Source organism: Natator depressus, chromosome 1 (genome assembly GCF_965152275.1).
Source record: "Natator depressus isolate rNatDep1 chromosome 1, rNatDep2.hap1, whole genome shotgun sequence".
Classification (NCBI taxonomy): domain Eukaryota; kingdom Metazoa; phylum Chordata; order Testudines; family Cheloniidae; genus Natator; species Natator depressus.
Window position 1 is genome coordinate 17,393,591 of NC_134234.1, and position 19,483 is coordinate 17,413,073.

The 19,483-nt window shown below is 45.8% G+C and overlaps 1 protein-coding gene across 6 annotated transcripts in view; it reads right to left on the bottom strand.

Moving 5' to 3' along the window:
* The window catches only part of NARS2 (asparaginyl-tRNA synthetase 2, mitochondrial), an 86,840-nt gene that overhangs the window by 35,503 nt on the left and 31,854 nt on the right, over nucleotides 1-19,483 (bottom strand). For all 6 annotated transcript variants that reach the window (XM_074955607.1, XM_074955632.1, XM_074955614.1 and 3 more), the window contains exon 7: nucleotides 8,311-8,443. In XM_074955607.1, coding sequence (XP_074811708.1) covers nucleotides 8,311-8,443 — 133 coding nt within the window. The remainder of the gene's footprint in view (nucleotides 1-8,310; nucleotides 8,444-19,483) is intronic.

Genomic DNA, 19,483 nt, shown 5'->3' on the forward strand with positions numbered 1-19,483 from the left:
GGAGGGCGAACATAGACCTCCAAAAATCTCTCTTCTAGTGCCTCTCCACACTGGGGAAATTTCCTCCCAAACTCCTAACTGGATTTAAAACCAGTTCAGCTAAAGCAGGTTTAAAAGTGGATTGGAAATCACAGTATAGACCAGCTTTTAGGCACTCTGTCCAAGTTCTCCAGCTAGTCTCAACCGGAGAAGGTATTTCTTCACCTCCTGTCGCAAACTGTTGAAGCGCTGCTGTGCATTATTAAACACTTGCTGCATTCTTCTCAAGAGGTGACTGTATTGCCACCATGGGTAAATGGATTCCTACAGGGCTAAACGCTGCTCTCGGTTACTTCTGTACAACTCCATGGACGGTAACGGGGATGCCTGGATATAAACAACAGAATTTGTCCTCCAGTTTCTAAAGTGTTTGCAGATCCAAATAGCTGAAAGGCCCTACCACGTGTAAATAAAGACCGTTACCATTATTGGTACACCTACACGGGATAAATTAAAAGCCAACATTCCTACAGTTGAACTGATGGAGCAGCAAGTGACCCAACAGTTGACTTTGCACTGTCTTTAAACTAGCAAGAAAAAGGCTTATGCAAATGAAATTAGGAAAATTCATTGATAATTACAACAGCCCAGTTTCAAGCCGGCAGCAATGAAGGGATTTTGCATTAAGCTTCCTCTTTCTAGGAAATGAAAGTACCATCTGGTGCATGAAACCAAAACTTTATTTTGTTTAAGTAGCACTATTTTTTGTTTTTGCTTTGTGCTAAAGTAAGAATTAGGTTCCCATAGCATCCAACATAAGCAGCTTTCTTCTTGCGGGAAAAAAAGTGGGTGGTATGGGAAAAAACAAGCTGAGAAATATTTCCAAGCTTGAGACTGAGGTTATATTTTGGAAAAACCAAAACCACATGGTTCACACTTTGTCTCTTCCTGACTGCAGTTACTCTTATTTATATATGCATTGCCAAGGTACTTTATAAGGCAAAATCAAGATGAAAGATCTCTGCTCGAAAGGGGCATGTCTTCCCTGCAAAGTGAAGGTGTGATTGTAGCACAGGTAACAATAGTAGTCAAGACGTGGTAGCATGAGCTAGCAACCCAAGCCACAAGCCCGTTGGTTACCCTGAGAGCATACATAGGTTGCTAGCCCACAGTGAAGCCCGTGCCACCATGTATACACTATGTTTGTTACCCATGCTAGCTAGAGTCAAGCCAACATGCCTACCCATGCTGCAATAAAACCCTCCTTTTCAGTGAAGACATACCAACAAGGTTACAATTTTAACTGGACAAGATGGAGGGATGGGAAATAGGATATCACAAAAGCAAGTGGAGGAATATAGCCAGTGCCTTGTTAATTTCATTTCTGTTAGCAGTTTGGTGATGGGATGGACTGGAGGGGCCAGGTTTATAGACCTCCTGGAAGAAGTGTTACCTGCAAAGGAAATTTTTTTTGTCTGTTCCCTTTATTTCTTAATAAAGAAGGCATAAAAGCTGGGGAGAGATGGAGGGAGGTAGCGGCGGAGTGGTGGTGGTGGTGTAATTTTAACATCCTCCACCCCAAATTTTTCTCCTGCTTTTTTCTTTTTAAACTTTAAAAGTCTTGGCAACATCAAGCCTGGTCTTCCCTGATTTTGCTGGCGGACTTCTTGAAGGTCTCCAACTGGGATTCTGAGCTCAGACCTTAACTTTGCGGTACTCTGCTTGTGACTTTCGATATCACCAAGCTAAGCCTACACCTGAAATGAAAACAGTAGATATTTCAACAAAGCAGCACTGTATTTGCAACAAAATTGAAGGTTTGAGACAACAGGGCTGCTGTGTGATGGAGAAGAATGTGTGAGCATCTCTGCTGTCAGCCTAAGGCACAATCACTGATACACTCCTGCATGGGATTATTTGTCTTCACGTTCACCCTGAATCATGCCCAACGACGATGATGTAGTCTTTGGTCGATTGCAGGTTGCTACGTGTTCAGGCACAATCGTGCACTTGTCACGATTCACCCGAGTTTTCATGCACTGATATTCCTATCCTCTTCATGCTTGCTCACACAAAATGGTGAGATTCATGTCAGATACTCGCTCACCTCTGCTGTGTGCATAGCTGTTGTGTAAGGAGCGACATTTCTAGAGAGCAAGGGCTGTGCTCATGGTGTGTCACAATAGAACAGTTAGCGGTGTCACCCAACTGTCTACACTGGTCTGGTGCAAATGAATGATGTAACTGAACACCGTTGCAGGCAAACACATCACCCCGGAAACCAACTCTGGGATCCCAGTGGAGCTCTTTCACCATTTTTGTACAGGAAATGTTTGCCTCAAGAAACAATTGCTCCGAAAGACCCACAGAAATAATTCGTCAGTGGAACAGCTGCAAAGAGAATATTTCTCATTGTGTTGACAATGACCTATTTCCTAATGACAAACACAAAACTTACATTAAAGGCACATTATTAAGGTTGCAAAGTCAAGCAATCAAGTTAAGAAGTGCCCAAATCAAAGTTGCCCATGCAACCTTAATTCAGTCCCCTTGTGCACATGCATGATGATCTTTAATTACATCATTACATACTATTTTTTTCCAAAAGACCCCTGCCTCATTAAGTGCACAGGATGAACAGTGCTCACTTAATGAGGAGCTACTTAACAGTTTGTTTTCTCCTTGACCACGGCCTTATTTACTACACATTATTCAAATCCTGCTCTGAAGACAGAATTATTAATTTCCTCAAGGGCTTGTCTATGGTGCTCATCATTATGTTATCTGAGTACTTCACAAACATTATCACTACACCCCTTGTGAGGGGAGGGCTATTATTACCCCCATTTTACAGATGGGGAAGAGAGGCACACAGAGCTTAACACCAAAAGTATCCACTAATTTTGGGTGCCCAATTTGAGATACCTAGGTTATGATTTTTCAGTGCACTTAGCATAACATATCACTTTATTTGTTGGCTTCAATTGCAGCTGTGAGTGCTCTGCACTTCTACATCAGACCCCAGGTGTCTCAAGTTGGGCACCCAGAAAACGAAGAACACAGAATTAGGAACCACCTGTGAGAAGTGTGGTTTAAGTGGCTTGTCTAGTATCTCACGGAAACTCTATTGCAGAGGCAGGAATTGAAGCTAATTCTTCAGGGCAGCATTCAGTTGTCCTACAAGACTGTCTTTTCTCTTCCTGCAATGCCCTGTCTCATTCACTATGCACCTTCCGACGTCCGTAACAAATGAGGCAGATAACAGCCTCCCCTACTATATAGCACTGATTCACCCCCAGAGCACCAGCCCCAACGTGCACTGAATGAGGCAGGGGTCCTTTGGGAAAATATTATGTAACCATGTAATTGAAGACTGTATCACAATGCATATGGACAAGCAGGTTAAATTAAGATTGCACAGGCAACCTGAATTCTGGCATTTCCTAATTAATGAGTGTTTGACTTTGCAACCCTAATAATGTTCTTTTAATGTAGTTTTTGTGTGTGCAATTGAGTCGGATTTTATGAAAGCAAGCTGAAATATTCCATCATGGGGTATCATATTAACACCCACATGGGTCATCAGCAGAGTTGGAACCTTTAGGTGCACTGCACAGACCTCTGCCACTTGAGTTAATGGAGTAACTGACAGCAGTAGTAGGTTGTAATTGCCTATGTGGACCAGCACTAGTGGAGGATGGGATGCTTTACACCAGTGATGCTTTGCACCAGCAGGGGAACTGAGGACTCATGGACGTTGAGCTCCATGCCAGGGTGCTGGAGGGCAGTGTGCTCTAACACGCACAGACTCTTTTGCCCCTTCCCTCCAAGCTCGACCCCTTCTGCCCTAAATAACTCCGCGTCCCTCCACCGGTCCTGGTCTCTTCCCCCACCCCTGGCTCCTCATCCCAGTCCCATTATCACCACCAAGCCAGTCCCAGTCTCCACTCAGGCTTTCCATTCCAGTCCCAGTCACGTGACCCAGCCAGTCCCAGCTTCGCCCCTCCCCCTCCTTCTCTCCCCCAGCTTTCACTAATGCAGACAAAGGCAATGAAGGTGTACATTCTGGACTATTTCCTGCCCAACCTCTGTGATTAGCTAAGAGATGAGACCATCTCATCTTGCAGGTCATTCATCTTTAACCATTCATACCTTTAACATTACCAAGTCAGTATTTTTGTAAGGTTTTTGGAGATCTCACTGAGAGTGACTGATAGCAAGCCAAATCATAGGACTGTGAATGACTAAGTTAACATGTATAAGAGTGGACAACTGCAATATCATTTGTACTACATTACATATTGCGTTCCTTGACAAATGCTTTATGATGATACAAAAAGAAGCTGTTTCCTAAGAAAAAAGAACATTAACGTTTTATTAAACTATTTTTACGTGGAATCATGCCGAGGCAGTATTGGAGTTTGTCTGTGGATACTGATTGTTCAAAGCTACACTTTGTTTGACTGGTCGGGTCTTTTTGATGCTCTTCCTAAGGTACTTATACAGCCCCCATTAGTGCAATATACAAGTGCCTCAGAGTTGTAATATATTTATCTGCACAACACTCCAAATCAGGAGCACAAAGGCCAAGGACAGAGCGTCACAGAAGAAGCCTGGAGCAGAGCAGAGATCTGAACTCTAGTCTCCCAAATCCCAGCCTAGCACACGAACTACTGGACCAGACCCATGATGGGCGGGGAAAAAGTCAATTGGGGGGGGGGGGCGGGGGTGAACTGAGTGCCATTGGAGTGGGGAATGCCATCCGTGGAGGAAGAAAGGGAGGGTCCTGCATGAAAGAGTGTGACATGACTGCTCCTGCCCAGCTGCCTTTTCATCAGCAATCTGTCAAATTTAACCCATCTTCCTGGGTAAAGCCTAACCTCCACCAGCTGCTCAATAGTCCAAAAACAGTGTCTAGTGCAGAGCAGCAGAAGGTGGTGTTGGGCCATGAAGTGCTGCTGACAAAGCAACAGAGCGTGGAGAAAATCAGAGGATGCAGAAGGAATTCAAACTGTCCACGGGACCTCAGAAAGGGTTAACAAAATAACAGAACAGAAAAGGCATGTGTCTGTCTATGAGGAGCTATACTTCCCTCAAGGAAGCGTATGGGGATAATGCTGCTCCCCAAAATAGTGCTAAGGTTTTCTTCATGCAACTATTTATAAATTCTTCAGCCAAACTCTCACAGCTATAACGTCCATATGCATATGAGTGTGCTGTTGGTGCACCTCTCTGGTGGTTAGTGGCATGTATCCTTCGGCATCATGCCTGCCAATGCACCACAGGCTTCTAGCAGCCTACTCATGTAGCCTGCATAATAGCTTCCTGTTATAATATTTGCTAGCTATTCTGTGACATAGCCCAATGTTCCTCGGGGAGAAGAGGAGACAGAATAACCCACATGTGACACGGTAATCAGGAGACTTGGCTAGAGTGCTCAGCACCATGCAGGATCCCCAATCCACCACAGCACTTAAGGACGTGTTTAACTTCGAGCGTGTGAGCAATCCCATTGACTCCAATGGGACTATGACACATTTGCTCAAAAGCAAGCATGTACTTGAGTTTTTTGCTAGATTGGAATCACACCACTCAGCATCTAGCAGGACTGAGCCTTTGTTCTGAGCAGTTCTGGAAGGTGCTCAGATACCGTGGTGATGAGGACTGGCTCTGAATCGGAGTAGAATGATGTCATCATATGTCATAATGGATAGGACCAAGGGAGTGGAGTTCCCATTGATGTAGAATTCTTCATTCTGAATTTTCCATCTTGTGTGGTTAAACTCTCGACCTTAAGGCTGCATTGATATAGTGGACATTGACAAGATTTAATTCCATGATATCTTCTTAATCAGGGGATCTGACACAACTCCTTGAATGCGAAACCTCTGTCTTTAAAGAGCCTGCAGCCATCACAGCAGACGAATAAGTGCAGAAGTTGCTATTAAAGCATTGCAAATATCCCCTTCAGTCTTGGATGTCTGGCATTGTGGATGCAGCACATATAGTGTCAACAATGCCGAGAACACTATTAGCACTCGGGTCCTCAAAAACTCCCCCACACAAAGCCCAGCTCTGTCTGTCCGTCAGTGGCCAGGTGACAGCAACCAGAGCAGCGGGGACCTAGCTTCATCTGCTCTAAAGTGATTCCTTTGCTTGAGCAGAAAGTCATAATTATTCAGAATTAAATACTCACTAACTACCATAAGAAAAACAATTGGGAACAGATGCAGTATTGTCAACCCCAAGCATAAAAAAACATGAGTCAAGACCCACATCATGAGGGTTTATTTTTTTAAATAATACATTTTGGGTGCTTTTTTATTTGGCTTCTGGATTTTGACCCTTCAGGTTAGACTTGGGTCATGTTTTCAAGCTCTTCTCCATGACTTTGAGGACTAGGAACTGACTCGTTTTTAAATGAAAGCTGAGAGTCTCACGTAATCATATGACTCCCACAGCTGGGGCTTTAAGGAAAGAGGCTGAGTACCATAGGACGGGGGATAAAAATCACAAGAGTTGGCAACATTGTGGGACGGCTCTGGGGACTGTGTAAAGCAACACAGTACCTTTCATTACAGGATGACAGTAAAAAAACTATCACATCCTGGGTGATACTGAATGAAAAGTGGTATGAGCTATCGGTGGCTTATGCGAAATAAATTTTGCCATCTCAGTCTGTTTCCTAGTGGGCAGGCGTCTACAGCCCCAAAGCCACCACTCCTGTGCTGGCAATAACTAGTCCTCGTTGCTTTTATCAAAGAGGTCAAGGATAGAATGGACAGAGATCCTGAACTTTTCTCTCTCTCTCTCTCTCACACACACACGTAGCCCATCTGGGTAAGAGGTCAGCCTCAGTGGCAACAGGGCAGTGTCAGAACTTAGGCCAAAATTTTCACATGTGGAAGCCTGAAGTTAGGCTTGTGTATTCATGTTGACGCCCCTACACAAATGGCTTGATTTCCAATAGAACAGAGCAACCAAAACTCCCAGTCACTGGCATTGATGGGAGGTGCAGGTAGTCCACACTTCGGAAATATCAGGCTGTTTGTATTTTGGTACCAAGACATGGATTTAGAAACCTAACTTGAAACACCCACGCATGCAAATTTGGCCATTAGTTGCCAGGGCTTTCAACTGGGCATCCTTTGTAAAGCACTAAACTCAGTGACAACAAACTTTCAACAGAAAAACTGCACAGTGCACTGAGCTGTGCAAGGGTGTTGCATTTAGATCAGTTTCTCTAAAAACATATGGAGAAACAGAAACTTAACTGAGGCTTTAGTGCAGCTTTCAGATATTTTTTAATGGCTTGCCCAGTGATTTCAAGAAACAGGAACTCTACTTCTTTAAATAAGAACATCACAAGAACAAGTATTTTGCAATCCCGAATGTGACCTGTAGAATAAACCACTGTGATAGGAAGAAGAATTTCTCTCACAGCTGCTGATGGTGGTCAGAGATTGAGGGGGGAGGGGAGAACCCAGAAAAATTAGGATTTTGCAAGACATTTAACAACAACAACAACAAAAATTCTCAAAGCCAAAGGGGAAAAGTTCTTTCCTTCCCCCTAAACAGAGCAAAACCCATAAACCTTTCAGAACTTTGAATTATTTTTGAATTGCAGAACCTGAGAAATTCTGAAAGATTCTAATTCTCTATTTCCTCTGGACTGACTCTTCCCCACAAGCCCCAGCAGGTGGGGTCCTCAGAACAACTAGGACAGCAATGTGTAAACTGTGCTTTCTGAGAGCCAGAGGGTGGCATCTGTTTGTGCAAAATGGCTCTCATCTCAGCTTTAGTACGCAGGTAAGACCAGCAGTGATTACATGTTCCAGCCTTCTGCTAAAATCAAGGTGGAATATTACATGCTGGGAATAGTAATCTCTGCAGGTTGTTCCTTTGTATTAAAAATTAGCGCTGTCCTGGAGCACGTCGTAGATATCTCTGTTTGGCCAATGGCTCACACACTGGATCAGCCCTTTTCTCAAATCCTTCCTCATTTCCCCTCAATGGCCATTCCTCTGCTCACAGAGAGCTTAAATGCTTAGCTGTCTTCAGTACAACTCCTGATTTATCTAGAAAGATTACAGTAGGTGATAGGAAAAAGAAAAGGAGTACTTGTGGCACCTTAGAGACTAACAAATTTATCTGAGCTTAAGCTTTCATGAGCTACAGCTCACTTCATCGGATGCATTCAGTGGAAAATACAGTGGGGAGATGTATATACATATAGATGGGAGATTCAACTCCACTGCCCGTGAGGCTGAACACAGTGAATGGAGGAGAAAGCTCCAATACCTTTAAAATCACACACAAACTGGTACCTACCTGAATGATGTCCTGGAGGCTTTCAGTAAAAGACAGCTCTGCTTCTACCATGTAGAACTCTGCCAGGTGCCTGCGACTTTGAGAGTTCTCGGCTCGAAAGGTTGGGCCGAAGGTGAACACCTGTGTAAACGCACTGCAATGCAAAAAGAAACAAGATGCAGTTTAGACACAAGGTAAGACGGCAGATTTTGAACTGGGAGCACAGATGGGTACATTCTACCCAAGCTCCACCTACAATCCCATTTTCCTCCCACAATCCCAGAGTAGCTGGGATCTTTCTGTTAAACTGATTAACTGATTCAGTGAAACAGTTATCAGCACTGTCATTTAAAATTGCCATCGTTATGCTTCAGAGTTAACACACTGAGATAAGTGAGGCAGTTCCCACCTCTTTGTTACTGAGTCAGCCTCATTCAGATAACATATGGCATGTGGATGGGTTTTGTCATCCACATTAGTGCTAGACACATTTTTCTTAGTAAATGAGAGCTAACACTGCAGAAACAGATCAGGGTCTCAGAGACGTGCTGGCACATCACAATGCTCAGGACAGACAAAGCTCCAGCTGCCAGACACTATTGTTCGACCATTTTATTCACACCTGCTCTTCAACAGGTTTAACTGACGTGGTAGTGGTAAAAATGCCTCAAGCTACTGCAGTCTGGTAGACATGAGGGCTCCCATCACCAATGCAGCTGAACAGGTGCTAGCGGCGACAGGAAATATTTTGTAGTATTGCTGTAACCTTCTCTTACACAGTGTGGCTCTCTGCCCCCCTCTAATGGCTGGTCCACAGAGGTTTACAGGTCTGCAACAGCCTTTGAGATAAATAGACCCGGGTCTTATTCATTTCAGGCAGTAGAGACTCCTTCTTTTACATCCATAGGTCCCACATTCAGTCCCCACTTCCAGTGACCCATCTGGGGCATTGTGTGACTTAAATGTGCTCAAAGCTTGTCTCCTAATTGTTTGGTATTTGCCCAACAGCCTTCCATGGAATCTATTTCATCTCTTCTCTCTCTTATGCCACACTCATTAGCGTGGAAACTGAGGGCCTTCCAGATCACCATCTTCCTCCACGAAAATTCTTTCTACCGAAAGTCAACCCCTTTCAGTTTCATTTGTTTTTATCCTGGGAAGGTTACATTCAAAGCAGCAAGTTTTCCATTGTGATCTGAAGACTGCCAGATTCATGGAAGTTCTAATTCAGGAGAGAGCTTCACAGCAATAGGCCAGCGGCTTAAACAGCCTTGTCACTCCCACCCCTACACTCAGTACAGGGGTGGCCAACCTGAGCCTGAGAAGGAGCCAGAATTTACCAATGTACATTGTCAAAGAGCCACAGTAATAAGTCAGCAGCCCCCCGCATCAGCTCCCTGCCCCCCGGTCCCAGCGCCTCCCACCCACTGGCAGTCCTGCCGATCAGCACTTCCCCCTCCTTCCCCACACCTGCCAATGATTCGTGGCATACAGGAGGTTGGGGGGGGGGGGAGGGAGGAGCAAGGGCATGGCAGCCTTAGGGGACAGGGCGGGAAGGGGTGGAGTGGGGGCAGGGCCTCTGGCAGAGCCAAGGGGTTGAGCAGTGAGCACCTCCTGGCACATTGGAAAGTTGGCACCTGTAGCTCCAGCCAGGAGCGGCAAGTTATATCTCCACGAGGTGCCTTGGCACCAGCAATATTCAGAGCCCAGGGGCCCACCTCCACCATATTCGGCCCCCCCGCGCCTCTCCTGAGTGTCCTCCGGCCCCCGCTTGCTGCCCCCGGCCCACCACTGCGAGCCTCCCTGCCTCCGCCTCTGCCCTGCAGCTCCATGCTGCCCCCCTGCAGCAACTCCCATCTCCACTGGCAGGGCAGACTGACTCTGAGCCTGCCCTTCCACCTCAGACCCTTCCCTTTTCCGGCGGGACCCTCCACCAGCACAGGGGGCCCCCGCGCCGGCAGTCACCGCTCCTGCCCCATGCTGGGCAAGGGGCAGCCCCATCCCTCACCCCCAGTGAGGCTACAGTCAGGGCAACAGCAGGGGAGGAGGGGCACACAGCACTCCCCAGCACCCACCACGGGGGAAGTGAGGGAGATTCCTGGGCCTGAGAGGGACCCTAGGAGCACAAGCCGTGACAGTGGTGGGGGTGAGTATGCTGCTGGAGGGGCGGGAAAGGGGGGCTCCTCCCCCAGAGCTCACTGCTGCCAGCAGGGAAAGGGCTGGGGGGAGTCCTCCTCTCTGGCCCCTATCCCGGAGCAGCCTGCCTGCACCCCAAACTCATCCCCAGCCCTGCCCCACCCCAGATCCCACACCCCCAGACAGAGTTTTCACCCCCACACACACCCTCAACCCTCTACCCCCAGCCCTGAGCCCCCTCCAACACCCCAAACCCCTCATCTCCAGCCCAGCCAGAGCCCTCATCCCCCTGCACACCAACCCTCTGCCCCAGCCCTGAGCCTTTCTAAGCCCCAAACCCCCCAGCTCCAGACAGAGCCCTCACCCCCCACACTCCTACTCTCACCCTGAGCCCCTCCCACACCCCACATTCCCAGCCCCAGAGCCCTCACCCCTACTCTTGCCCTGAGCCCCTCCCATACCCCAAAACCCCTCGTCTGCAGCCACACCCCACAGCCCTCACCCCTGCACCCCCTCCCATCCCCAAACTCCCTCCCAGAACCTGCACCCCCTCCCTTCACACTCCCTCCCATCCCCAAACTCCCTCCCAGAGCCTGCACCCCAATCCCCTGCCCCAGCCTAGGGCCTGCACCCCAGACCTCCTCCCCCACCCAAACTCCCTCCCAGAGCAGGTGTGGGCGGTGTTTGGGCGGGGGCGAGTTCTGGTCTCCACCAAAATCTCTACAAACCTGCCACCCCTGGCTCCAGCCCCAGAGTCAGTGCCTGTACAAGGAGACGCATATTAACTTCTCAAGAGCCGCATGTGGCTCCGGAGCCACAGGTTGGCCACCCCCGCTTCAGCAGAATATAGCTGTGATCACGAACAGTAGAACGGGTCTAGATTAGCTGTGCCATTCGGTTTATTCTTTACCTGCCACTATCTTTAACGGTAGGCAGCGTACAGGAAAACATGAACTCTCCTAGTAGAGATTAAGAGTTGCTTGATATTCACGCGAAGCAGTGAAGTGCAGGAGTTGTACATGAAATCCGAGACAAACTCAGTAAGGGTACACACTGAAAGAGGATGTGCAGCTGATAAAAATCTGATCACAAAAGTTTCCATTCATGTTAATTCTGATAAACAGAAGGGTTAAAAAGAAAACAAACAAACAAAAAAAAAAACCCAAAAACCCAAGACCACAAAAATTAAAAAGTTTCAAAAGCGTCATAAAATTCCAAATAAAGGAACATGCATGTTATTGATCAGTTAGCTCTTCCTTCTGATCTCCATGTTGCAAAAGTTTATACAGTACTATTTGGAGGAAAGAGCACTTCCACTGTCCACTAATGACCAGGAATGAGACAAATGATAATGCTGTTGGAAAAATCATTTTCCTAGCTCTTCACTTACAAGATAAGAGACAACCAATGGATACAGACAGCCAGAGGAGCACAAGGAAACAAGACAATATTGGTCAGCATGATAGACAGTACACCAGTGGCCTAACGTATCACAGCAAAGGAGAATTTTAAGGAGGCATTTGAAGGAGAACAGGGAACTAGCTTTGCGCATGTTTACGGGGAGCTCCTCCCAAGCACAAGAGGCTGATCCATGACTGGGGTTCTTAGACGCTACTGCGATACAATTAATAACATTCCCAGTTCCCTTAAGACCAGTAGAGTATGTTTACACTGCAATAAAAGACTCCTGGCGTGGCCGTGGCTGGCCCAAGTCAGCCTACTCTGGCTCATGGGGCTCAGGCTCCAGAGATATCAAATTGCAGCATAGACTCAGACTTTAAAGTCAGAAAGGACCATCGTGATAAGAACATAAGAATGGCCCTACTGGGTCAGACCAAGGGTCTATCTAGCCCAGTACCCTGTCTTCTGACAGTGGCCAGTGACAGGTGCCCCAGAGGGAATGAACAGAACAGATAATCATCAAGTGATCCATCCCCTGTCGCTCATTCCCAGCTTCTGGTAACAGAGGCTAGGGACACCATTGCTGCGCATCCTGGCTAATAGCCATTGATGGACCTATCCTCCATGAATTTATTTAGTTCTTTTTTCTTATGGTCTTGGCCTTCACAACACCCTCTGGCAAGGAGTTCCACAGGTTGACTGTGTGTTATGTGAAGAAATACTTCCTTTTATTTGTTTTAAACCTGCTGCCTATTAATTTCATTTGGTGACCCCTAGTTCTTGTGTTATGAGAAGTAGTAAACAACACTTCCTTATCTACTTTCGCTACACCAGTCATGATTTTATAGACCTCAATCATATCTCCCCTTAGCCGTCTCTTTTCCAAGCTGAAAAGCCCCAGTCTTATTAATCTCTCCTCATCCGGAAGCCATACCATACCCCTAATCATTTTTGTTGCCCTTTTCTGAATGTTTTCCAATTCCAATACATCTTTTTTGAGATGGGGCGACCACATCTGCACACAGTATTCAAGATGTGGGCATACGATGGATTTATATAGAGGCAACATGATATTTTCTGTCCTATTATCTATCCCTTTCTTAATTATTCCCAGCATTCTGCTTGCTTTTTTGACTGCCGCTGCACATTGAGTGGATGTTTTCAGAGAACTCTCCACAGTGACTCCAAGATCTCTTTCTTGAGTGGTAACAGCTAATTTAGACCCCATCACTTTATATGTATAGTTGGGATTATGCTTTCCAATGTGCATTACTTTGCATTTATGAACACTGAATTTCATTTGCCATTTTGTTGCCCAGTCACCCAGTTTTGAGAGATCCTTTTGTAGCTCCTCGCAGTCTGCCTGGGTCTTAACTATCTTTAGTAATTGTGTATCAACTGCAAATTTTGCCACTTCACTGTTTACTCCTTTTTCCAGATCATTTCTGAATATGTTGAATAGGACTGGTCCCAGAACAGACCCCTGGGGGAAACCTTCGGCTAATTTCAAGCCTAAATTTATTGATGGCTACTTTATATCTGTTTGTTCTTGTGTCCACATTGGTGCTTAACTTAAATAACTCCTCTCCCTCCCTGGTATTTATCCCTCTGGTGCATTTATAGAGAGCAATCATATATCCCCATAGCCTTCTTTTGGTTAGGCTAAACAATCCAAGCTCTTTGAGTCTCCTCTCATTAGGTAGGTTTTCCATTCCTTGGGTCATCTTACTAGCCCTTCTCTGCACCTGTTCCAGTTCGAATTCATCTTTCTTAAACATGGGAGACCAGAATTGCACACAGTATTCCAAATGAGGTCTTACTAGTACTTTGTATAATGGTATTAAGACTTCTCTGTCTCTACTGGAAATACTTCGCCTGATGCATCCTAGGAATGCATTAGCCTTTTTCACATCGGCAGTTCATAGTCATCCTTTGATCAACCAATACACCCAGGTCTTTGTCCTCCTCTGTCACTTCCAACTGATAAGTCCTTATAGCAAAATATCTTGTTGTTAGTCGCTAAGTGCATGACCTTGCACTTTGCACTGTTAAATTTCATCCCATTTCTTTTACTCAGTTTTCAAGGTCATCCAGATCTTCTTGTATGGTATTCCGGCTCTCCTCAATATTGGCAATACTTCCTAACTTTGTGTCATCCATAAATTTTATTAGCACACTCCCACTTTTTGTGCCAAGCTCATTATGTTAATGTTAAATAAGACTGGTACCGAGACCGATTCCTGAGGAACTCCACTAGTACCCTCCCTCCAGCCTGACAGTTCACCTTTCAGCATGACCCATTGTAGTCTCCCCTTTTAACCAGTTCCTTATCCCCCTTTCAATTCTCATATTAATTCCCATCTTCTCCAATTTAATTAATAATTTCCTATGTGGAACTGTATCAAATGCCTTACTGAAATCCAAGTAGATTAGACCTACTGCATTTCCTTTGTCTCTAGGACTCCGTGCCATGAGTTTATCGCAGTACAGACATAACCTTAGTGTTTGAAAGTGACATCTGAAAATCAGGAGCTTAATTTTCATAAGATTCATAGATTCCAAGGCCAGCGAGGACAACTGTGATCATCTAGCCTGACCTCCAGTATAACACAGGCCACAGAACTTCCCCAAAACAATTCCTGGAGCAGAGCTTTTAGAAACAGAGCCAATCTTGATTTAAAAATGGTCAGTGATGGAGAATCCCAAGAAGTACTGAGCACCCTCCGTCCCAACTGAAGTCAATGGGAGCTGATGGTTCTCAGCACCTCTGAAAATCAGGCCCTTTTATGTCCTCAGATGCAACCGGGGGTGGGGGGGGGGGGGTAAGATACCAGACAAACCCTAACATGCGCCAAAGCGCGGCAGCTGGGGCATTATTGTCTGTAATACTGTTCTGATATATGTTACCACAGGAACACAAAATAGGCTTTGAAACAAGACCCTGGGTAGCCAATTTCACACAAAGCAGGACTGAGCCCACCGGAGCCAACTGTTCACATAGCTAATAGACACTATCTGAATGAACACAGCACTAGCAAAGAGTACAACGCCACCTTTAATAAACTGCTCTCTCTCCAAAACTGCTGTTTGATTTCATTCACTTCTGTTCTCGTTCACTCCCAGTCTGGAGCCCAGCATTGTCCTGTACCACACAAAGCACACATCCTATGGCACCAGCATGTTAAATCCTGTAAGATGCTGAACGCTCTGGCCCTGATCCAGCAAAGCGCTGAGGCACATGCTTAATTTTTAGGCATGTGACTGGCCCCATCTAAGTCAATGGAACTACTCACATGTTCCAAGCTAAGCACGTGCCTAAGTGCTTTGTTGGATTGGGGTCAGAGCGCTCAGCACCTTGCAGGACTGAGCCCTTCTGATCCAGGTCTTTGCACTGTACTCAGAGATCATTATTCGAGTCCGATCTGTATGTATATTCCCAGGACCAAGGGAAACCAAGACACGGGGAAAATGACCATCTCTCTCCACTCCAACACCTCTATTTCCCTTGCTACTCAAATCCTCCTGGTTCTCTCCCATTTGACCCATTTCGTGGGGAGCAGCCAGGCGGCTGATGGCTGGCTATCCCCACTTCCCTTTCTCAGGGCTTGTCCACATGTAGAAGTTATGCTGGTTTCACTCAAGTCGATTTAAAAAACAACTATTACAGGAGCATGTTAAACGGTAAGAGCTAGGTTTAAACCAATATAAGAGGCCCAAAGCTACACCACTTTAAACTGGCTTAAAAGCACCCCTTTAAACCAGCACAGTAACATTGCAGGCTTGGTCTCAGCCACCCAGCTCCATTGATGACTTTTATGCTGCAATTCAACTTTAGTTAACAATTCTGCTAATCACTCATGGGCAAGGAAAGGATCCAGCTCCCCTTCTCACAGCGAGGGCTCTGCAGGAATAATAAAGACTTACTTGTGTCACCGAACTAAGCAAATATACCTCTGAGCCATTTTACATAGTCAGCTTAATAACCATCAGGCAGCAAGTTAGTGACAAGGCCGGGAATAGGACCCAGGAGTCCTGACTCAGGGCTAGCTACTAGACCACACATACACACGTTTATTACTTCTTATTTGTTTTGCTGCAGTGCTCCCAAAGTTGCAGGTGCATTGCCAACACAAAGAAATCACTGGAATGGGTCTTCAGGGCAGGTCTGACCCAGAAGGCAACCTGTGCTGAATGGGAATAAATCCTTTTCTGAAACAAGAGTAAGTGGACACAGAATGTGACCTACAAAGATAGTGTTCTCTTTGCTGATCCTCCACCCCCACAGTTTGTTCCCAGATGAAAGGCCCTTTCTTAAAAGTCAGATCAAAAACCTAAAAAGTGTTTCAATCCAAGGGTGGTAAGCAAGGCATGACGTCGAGAGAGAGTAGGAGCAGCAGATAAGGATGGGAAAGCACCTCAGGCTGAGCTTCCTCAGCATGCTGTCCTCTCTGGAGGAAGAGGAAGCCGAAGAGGAGTGCAAAAAAGGCTCATTCTTATACAGTTCCATTGTATTTCACCTGACCTTGCTCATTTTGTGAGGCTTTTATCACTGAGGGCCAACCTGCTCCCTAGGCACTTTCCATAAAAGGAGGATTTTGCCCCAATGTCGAAGGCCAAGACTCCCCCTCCCTCAACCACTGGGCACCAGCTGGCTGCCACTCTAAACTCAGGAGAGGCTGTCTTTAAGCAATGCTGCGGTTCGCAACAGGCCGTGGGACCTTTCAGGATACAAAGCACTATATGCTGTTGCTCATTCAAGCAGGCAGAGCCAACGCACAAAACCTGCAGCATGCAAAACAAATGAACGACTATGCTAAAATCCTGAAAAAAAGTGGTTATGGCAACATTCGCCAGGTAGTGCTGTTACACATCACTTCCACTTTCTTCTTCTTAGGGTGCAAGCACTGTTCATCTTTAAAAAAATGCTTTCTGTTGTTTTATGATGCAATCGGTTTGTTTTAAGGGAGGTGTGGAAAGCAGCAAGAGTTTGCTTTCTGCCTTAAGCTAACTACAGTCAGTTCCTGAGATACAGCTTGCACAGGGAGCTGCTCCAGGGGATGTACTGGCCGCCGCTTCCAGCAGTTCCCATTGGCTTGGAGCAGCAAACCGCGGACACTGGGAGCCGCGATCGGCCGAACCTGCGGAGGCGGCAGGTAAACAAACTGGCCCGGCCCGCCAGGGGCTTTCCCTGGACAAGCAGCGGAACAAGTTTGGGAACCGCTGATCTAGACCATCCCTGACAGGTGTTTGTCTAACCTGCTCTTAAAAATCTCCAATGATGGAGATTCCACAACCTCCCTGGGCAATTTATTCCAGGGCTTAACCACCCTGACAGTTAGGAAGTTTTTCCTAATGTCCAACCGAAACCGTCCCCAACTGTTTCAACCCTGGGAGTCCTACTTTTGGCTCAGAGCTAACTATACCCATTTCTTCTTTTCCTTGTCCTCCTCCTCAGGTTGCTTAATTTGCTGCTGTTAGCCTGTACTTTAAAACAACTTCACGGGGTTAATTGGTTGCTTTCCACCCCGCCCCCTCTTTCACACTTTTGGTTTTTCTGAAGTTTTAAACAGAACTTAAGACAGTTAAAGAGAACTTAATTTGATATCACCCTGTCTGGCAAGAAATCACTTCTCAATGGTCGTGAAACCCTCATTTCTGTACGTTTTATCTTTATGGCCCCCACTTTTCTATTGTTAATCTGTCTGGTTCTCAAATTGTTTCTGTCTGACGTACAATAAATGTTGCTAGGTGTAAGTTAATTAGGGTAGCGGAATATAATTGGTTAGTTAAATATCAGTAAAATGATTGGTTAAGGTATAGCTGAGACTATGACTACATAAACAGGAAGTGGGTGGAAGGGAAATTGGACTCATGCTTGCTAAGGAGGGAGAATGGGAATGGGGAACAGGGACACAGGCAAGGCTCTGCGGCATCAAAACTGGGAAGGGGACATGAGGTAAACGCTCTGCAGCATCAGAGCTGGGAAGGGGGACACGGGGTAAACGCTGGGGACACTGGGGAACAGACTCTACTGGCGTATAGAGATAAGCCCGACTGGTGTGAAGGGCTTCGGAATATGCTTGCTTGGAAACTAACCCCAATAAACATCACGTTGTCTGTCCTTCGGACTTCCGGTCTTTTGCTGCTTACTGTCTGTGTGACAAGAACCAGGGAAGTGGGAGGGTGAAGGGAAAGCCCTCTAACAATGGAGATTCAAAAACCTCCCTAGGTTTTATTTTATTTATTTATTCCAGTGCTTAACCACTCTGACAGTTAGGAAGTTTTTCCTAATGTCCAACCTAAACCGCCCTTGTTGCAATTTAAGCCCACTGCTTCTTGTCCTATCCTCAGAGGTTAAGAACAATTTTTCTCCCTCCTCCTTGTAACAACCTTTTATGTACTTGAAAACTGTTATGTCCCCTCTCAGTCTTCTCTTCTCCAGACTAAACAAATCCAATTTTTTCAATCTTCCCTCAGAAGTCATGTTTTCTAAACCTTTAATCATTTTTGTTGCTCTTCTCTGGACTTTCTCCAATTTGTCCACATCCTTCCTGACATGTGGCACCTAGAACCGGACACAATATTCCAACTGAGGCCTAATCAGCACCGAGTAGCGCAGAAGAATTGCTTCTCGTGTCTTGCTTACAACACTCCTGCTAATACATCCCAGAAGGATGTTCGCTTTTTTTGCAACAGTGTTACACTGCTGACTCATATTTAGCTTGTGGTCCACTATGACCCCCCAGATTCTTTTCCACAGTACTGTACTCCTTCCTAGGCAGTCATTTCCCATTTTGTATGTGTGCAACTGATTGTTCCTTCCTAAGTGGAGTACTTTGCATTTGTCCTTATTGAATTTCATCCTATTTACTTCAGACCATCCTTGCATCAAGCCCAACAGCATGTGCCTCAACTAGAGGACGTCTCGCCATGCTGACCGTCAACCTAGCACATCTCTTGTACTGATTGTACCTCCAGGGATGTCACCCCAGTTTACAGATGAGTAGAGAGAGGTCAAACAGCTTGTCCAAGCGAGTTGCGAACCTCTGAGCAGGAGTCCCAATTCCCAGGTCCCCTGCTTTAAACACTAAAATCGCACTCCCATCAAATAGAAAAAAAGTAATTAAAAATCACTAGAGCAATTACAAACAAGACTGTAGTGTGCAGTAATTGAATTAAAACAGACATGTCATGGCTGCTTTTTATAGCTCCAATTAAGTGTCTGTACCAGTCTAATTAATGGAAGTTAGTTTGCCATCTAATTACAAGAGTCTGTGTTATGAGTGTGATTCAGACAAATGTTGCACAAGACACTTCATGAAGAGTTTTGTTTTAAAAGGATCCAAGATAAATTAGCCAATTACGCCTTACACTTGGTAACTCTTAACAGCAGGGGTGCTGAATAGGTCCTATACAGCATTCACGCATCTGCATCCAAACGTATTTAAGACTGTACAAGGCAGAGCAGTGATGTGCATGAAGAGAATACAGGAGGGAATCTCCTTTCATGTGCTGCATAATTAAGAAGCATCGAATTTCATCATTCTTTAAGGCAGCATTTCCCAACCTTCTGAAAGCTAAGCCTTCTTCAGGAAAATGATACCAATTGGAAAATGAAGCCCTGCTCTGTGTTGTTAAAGCCTACCCCAAAATGAGT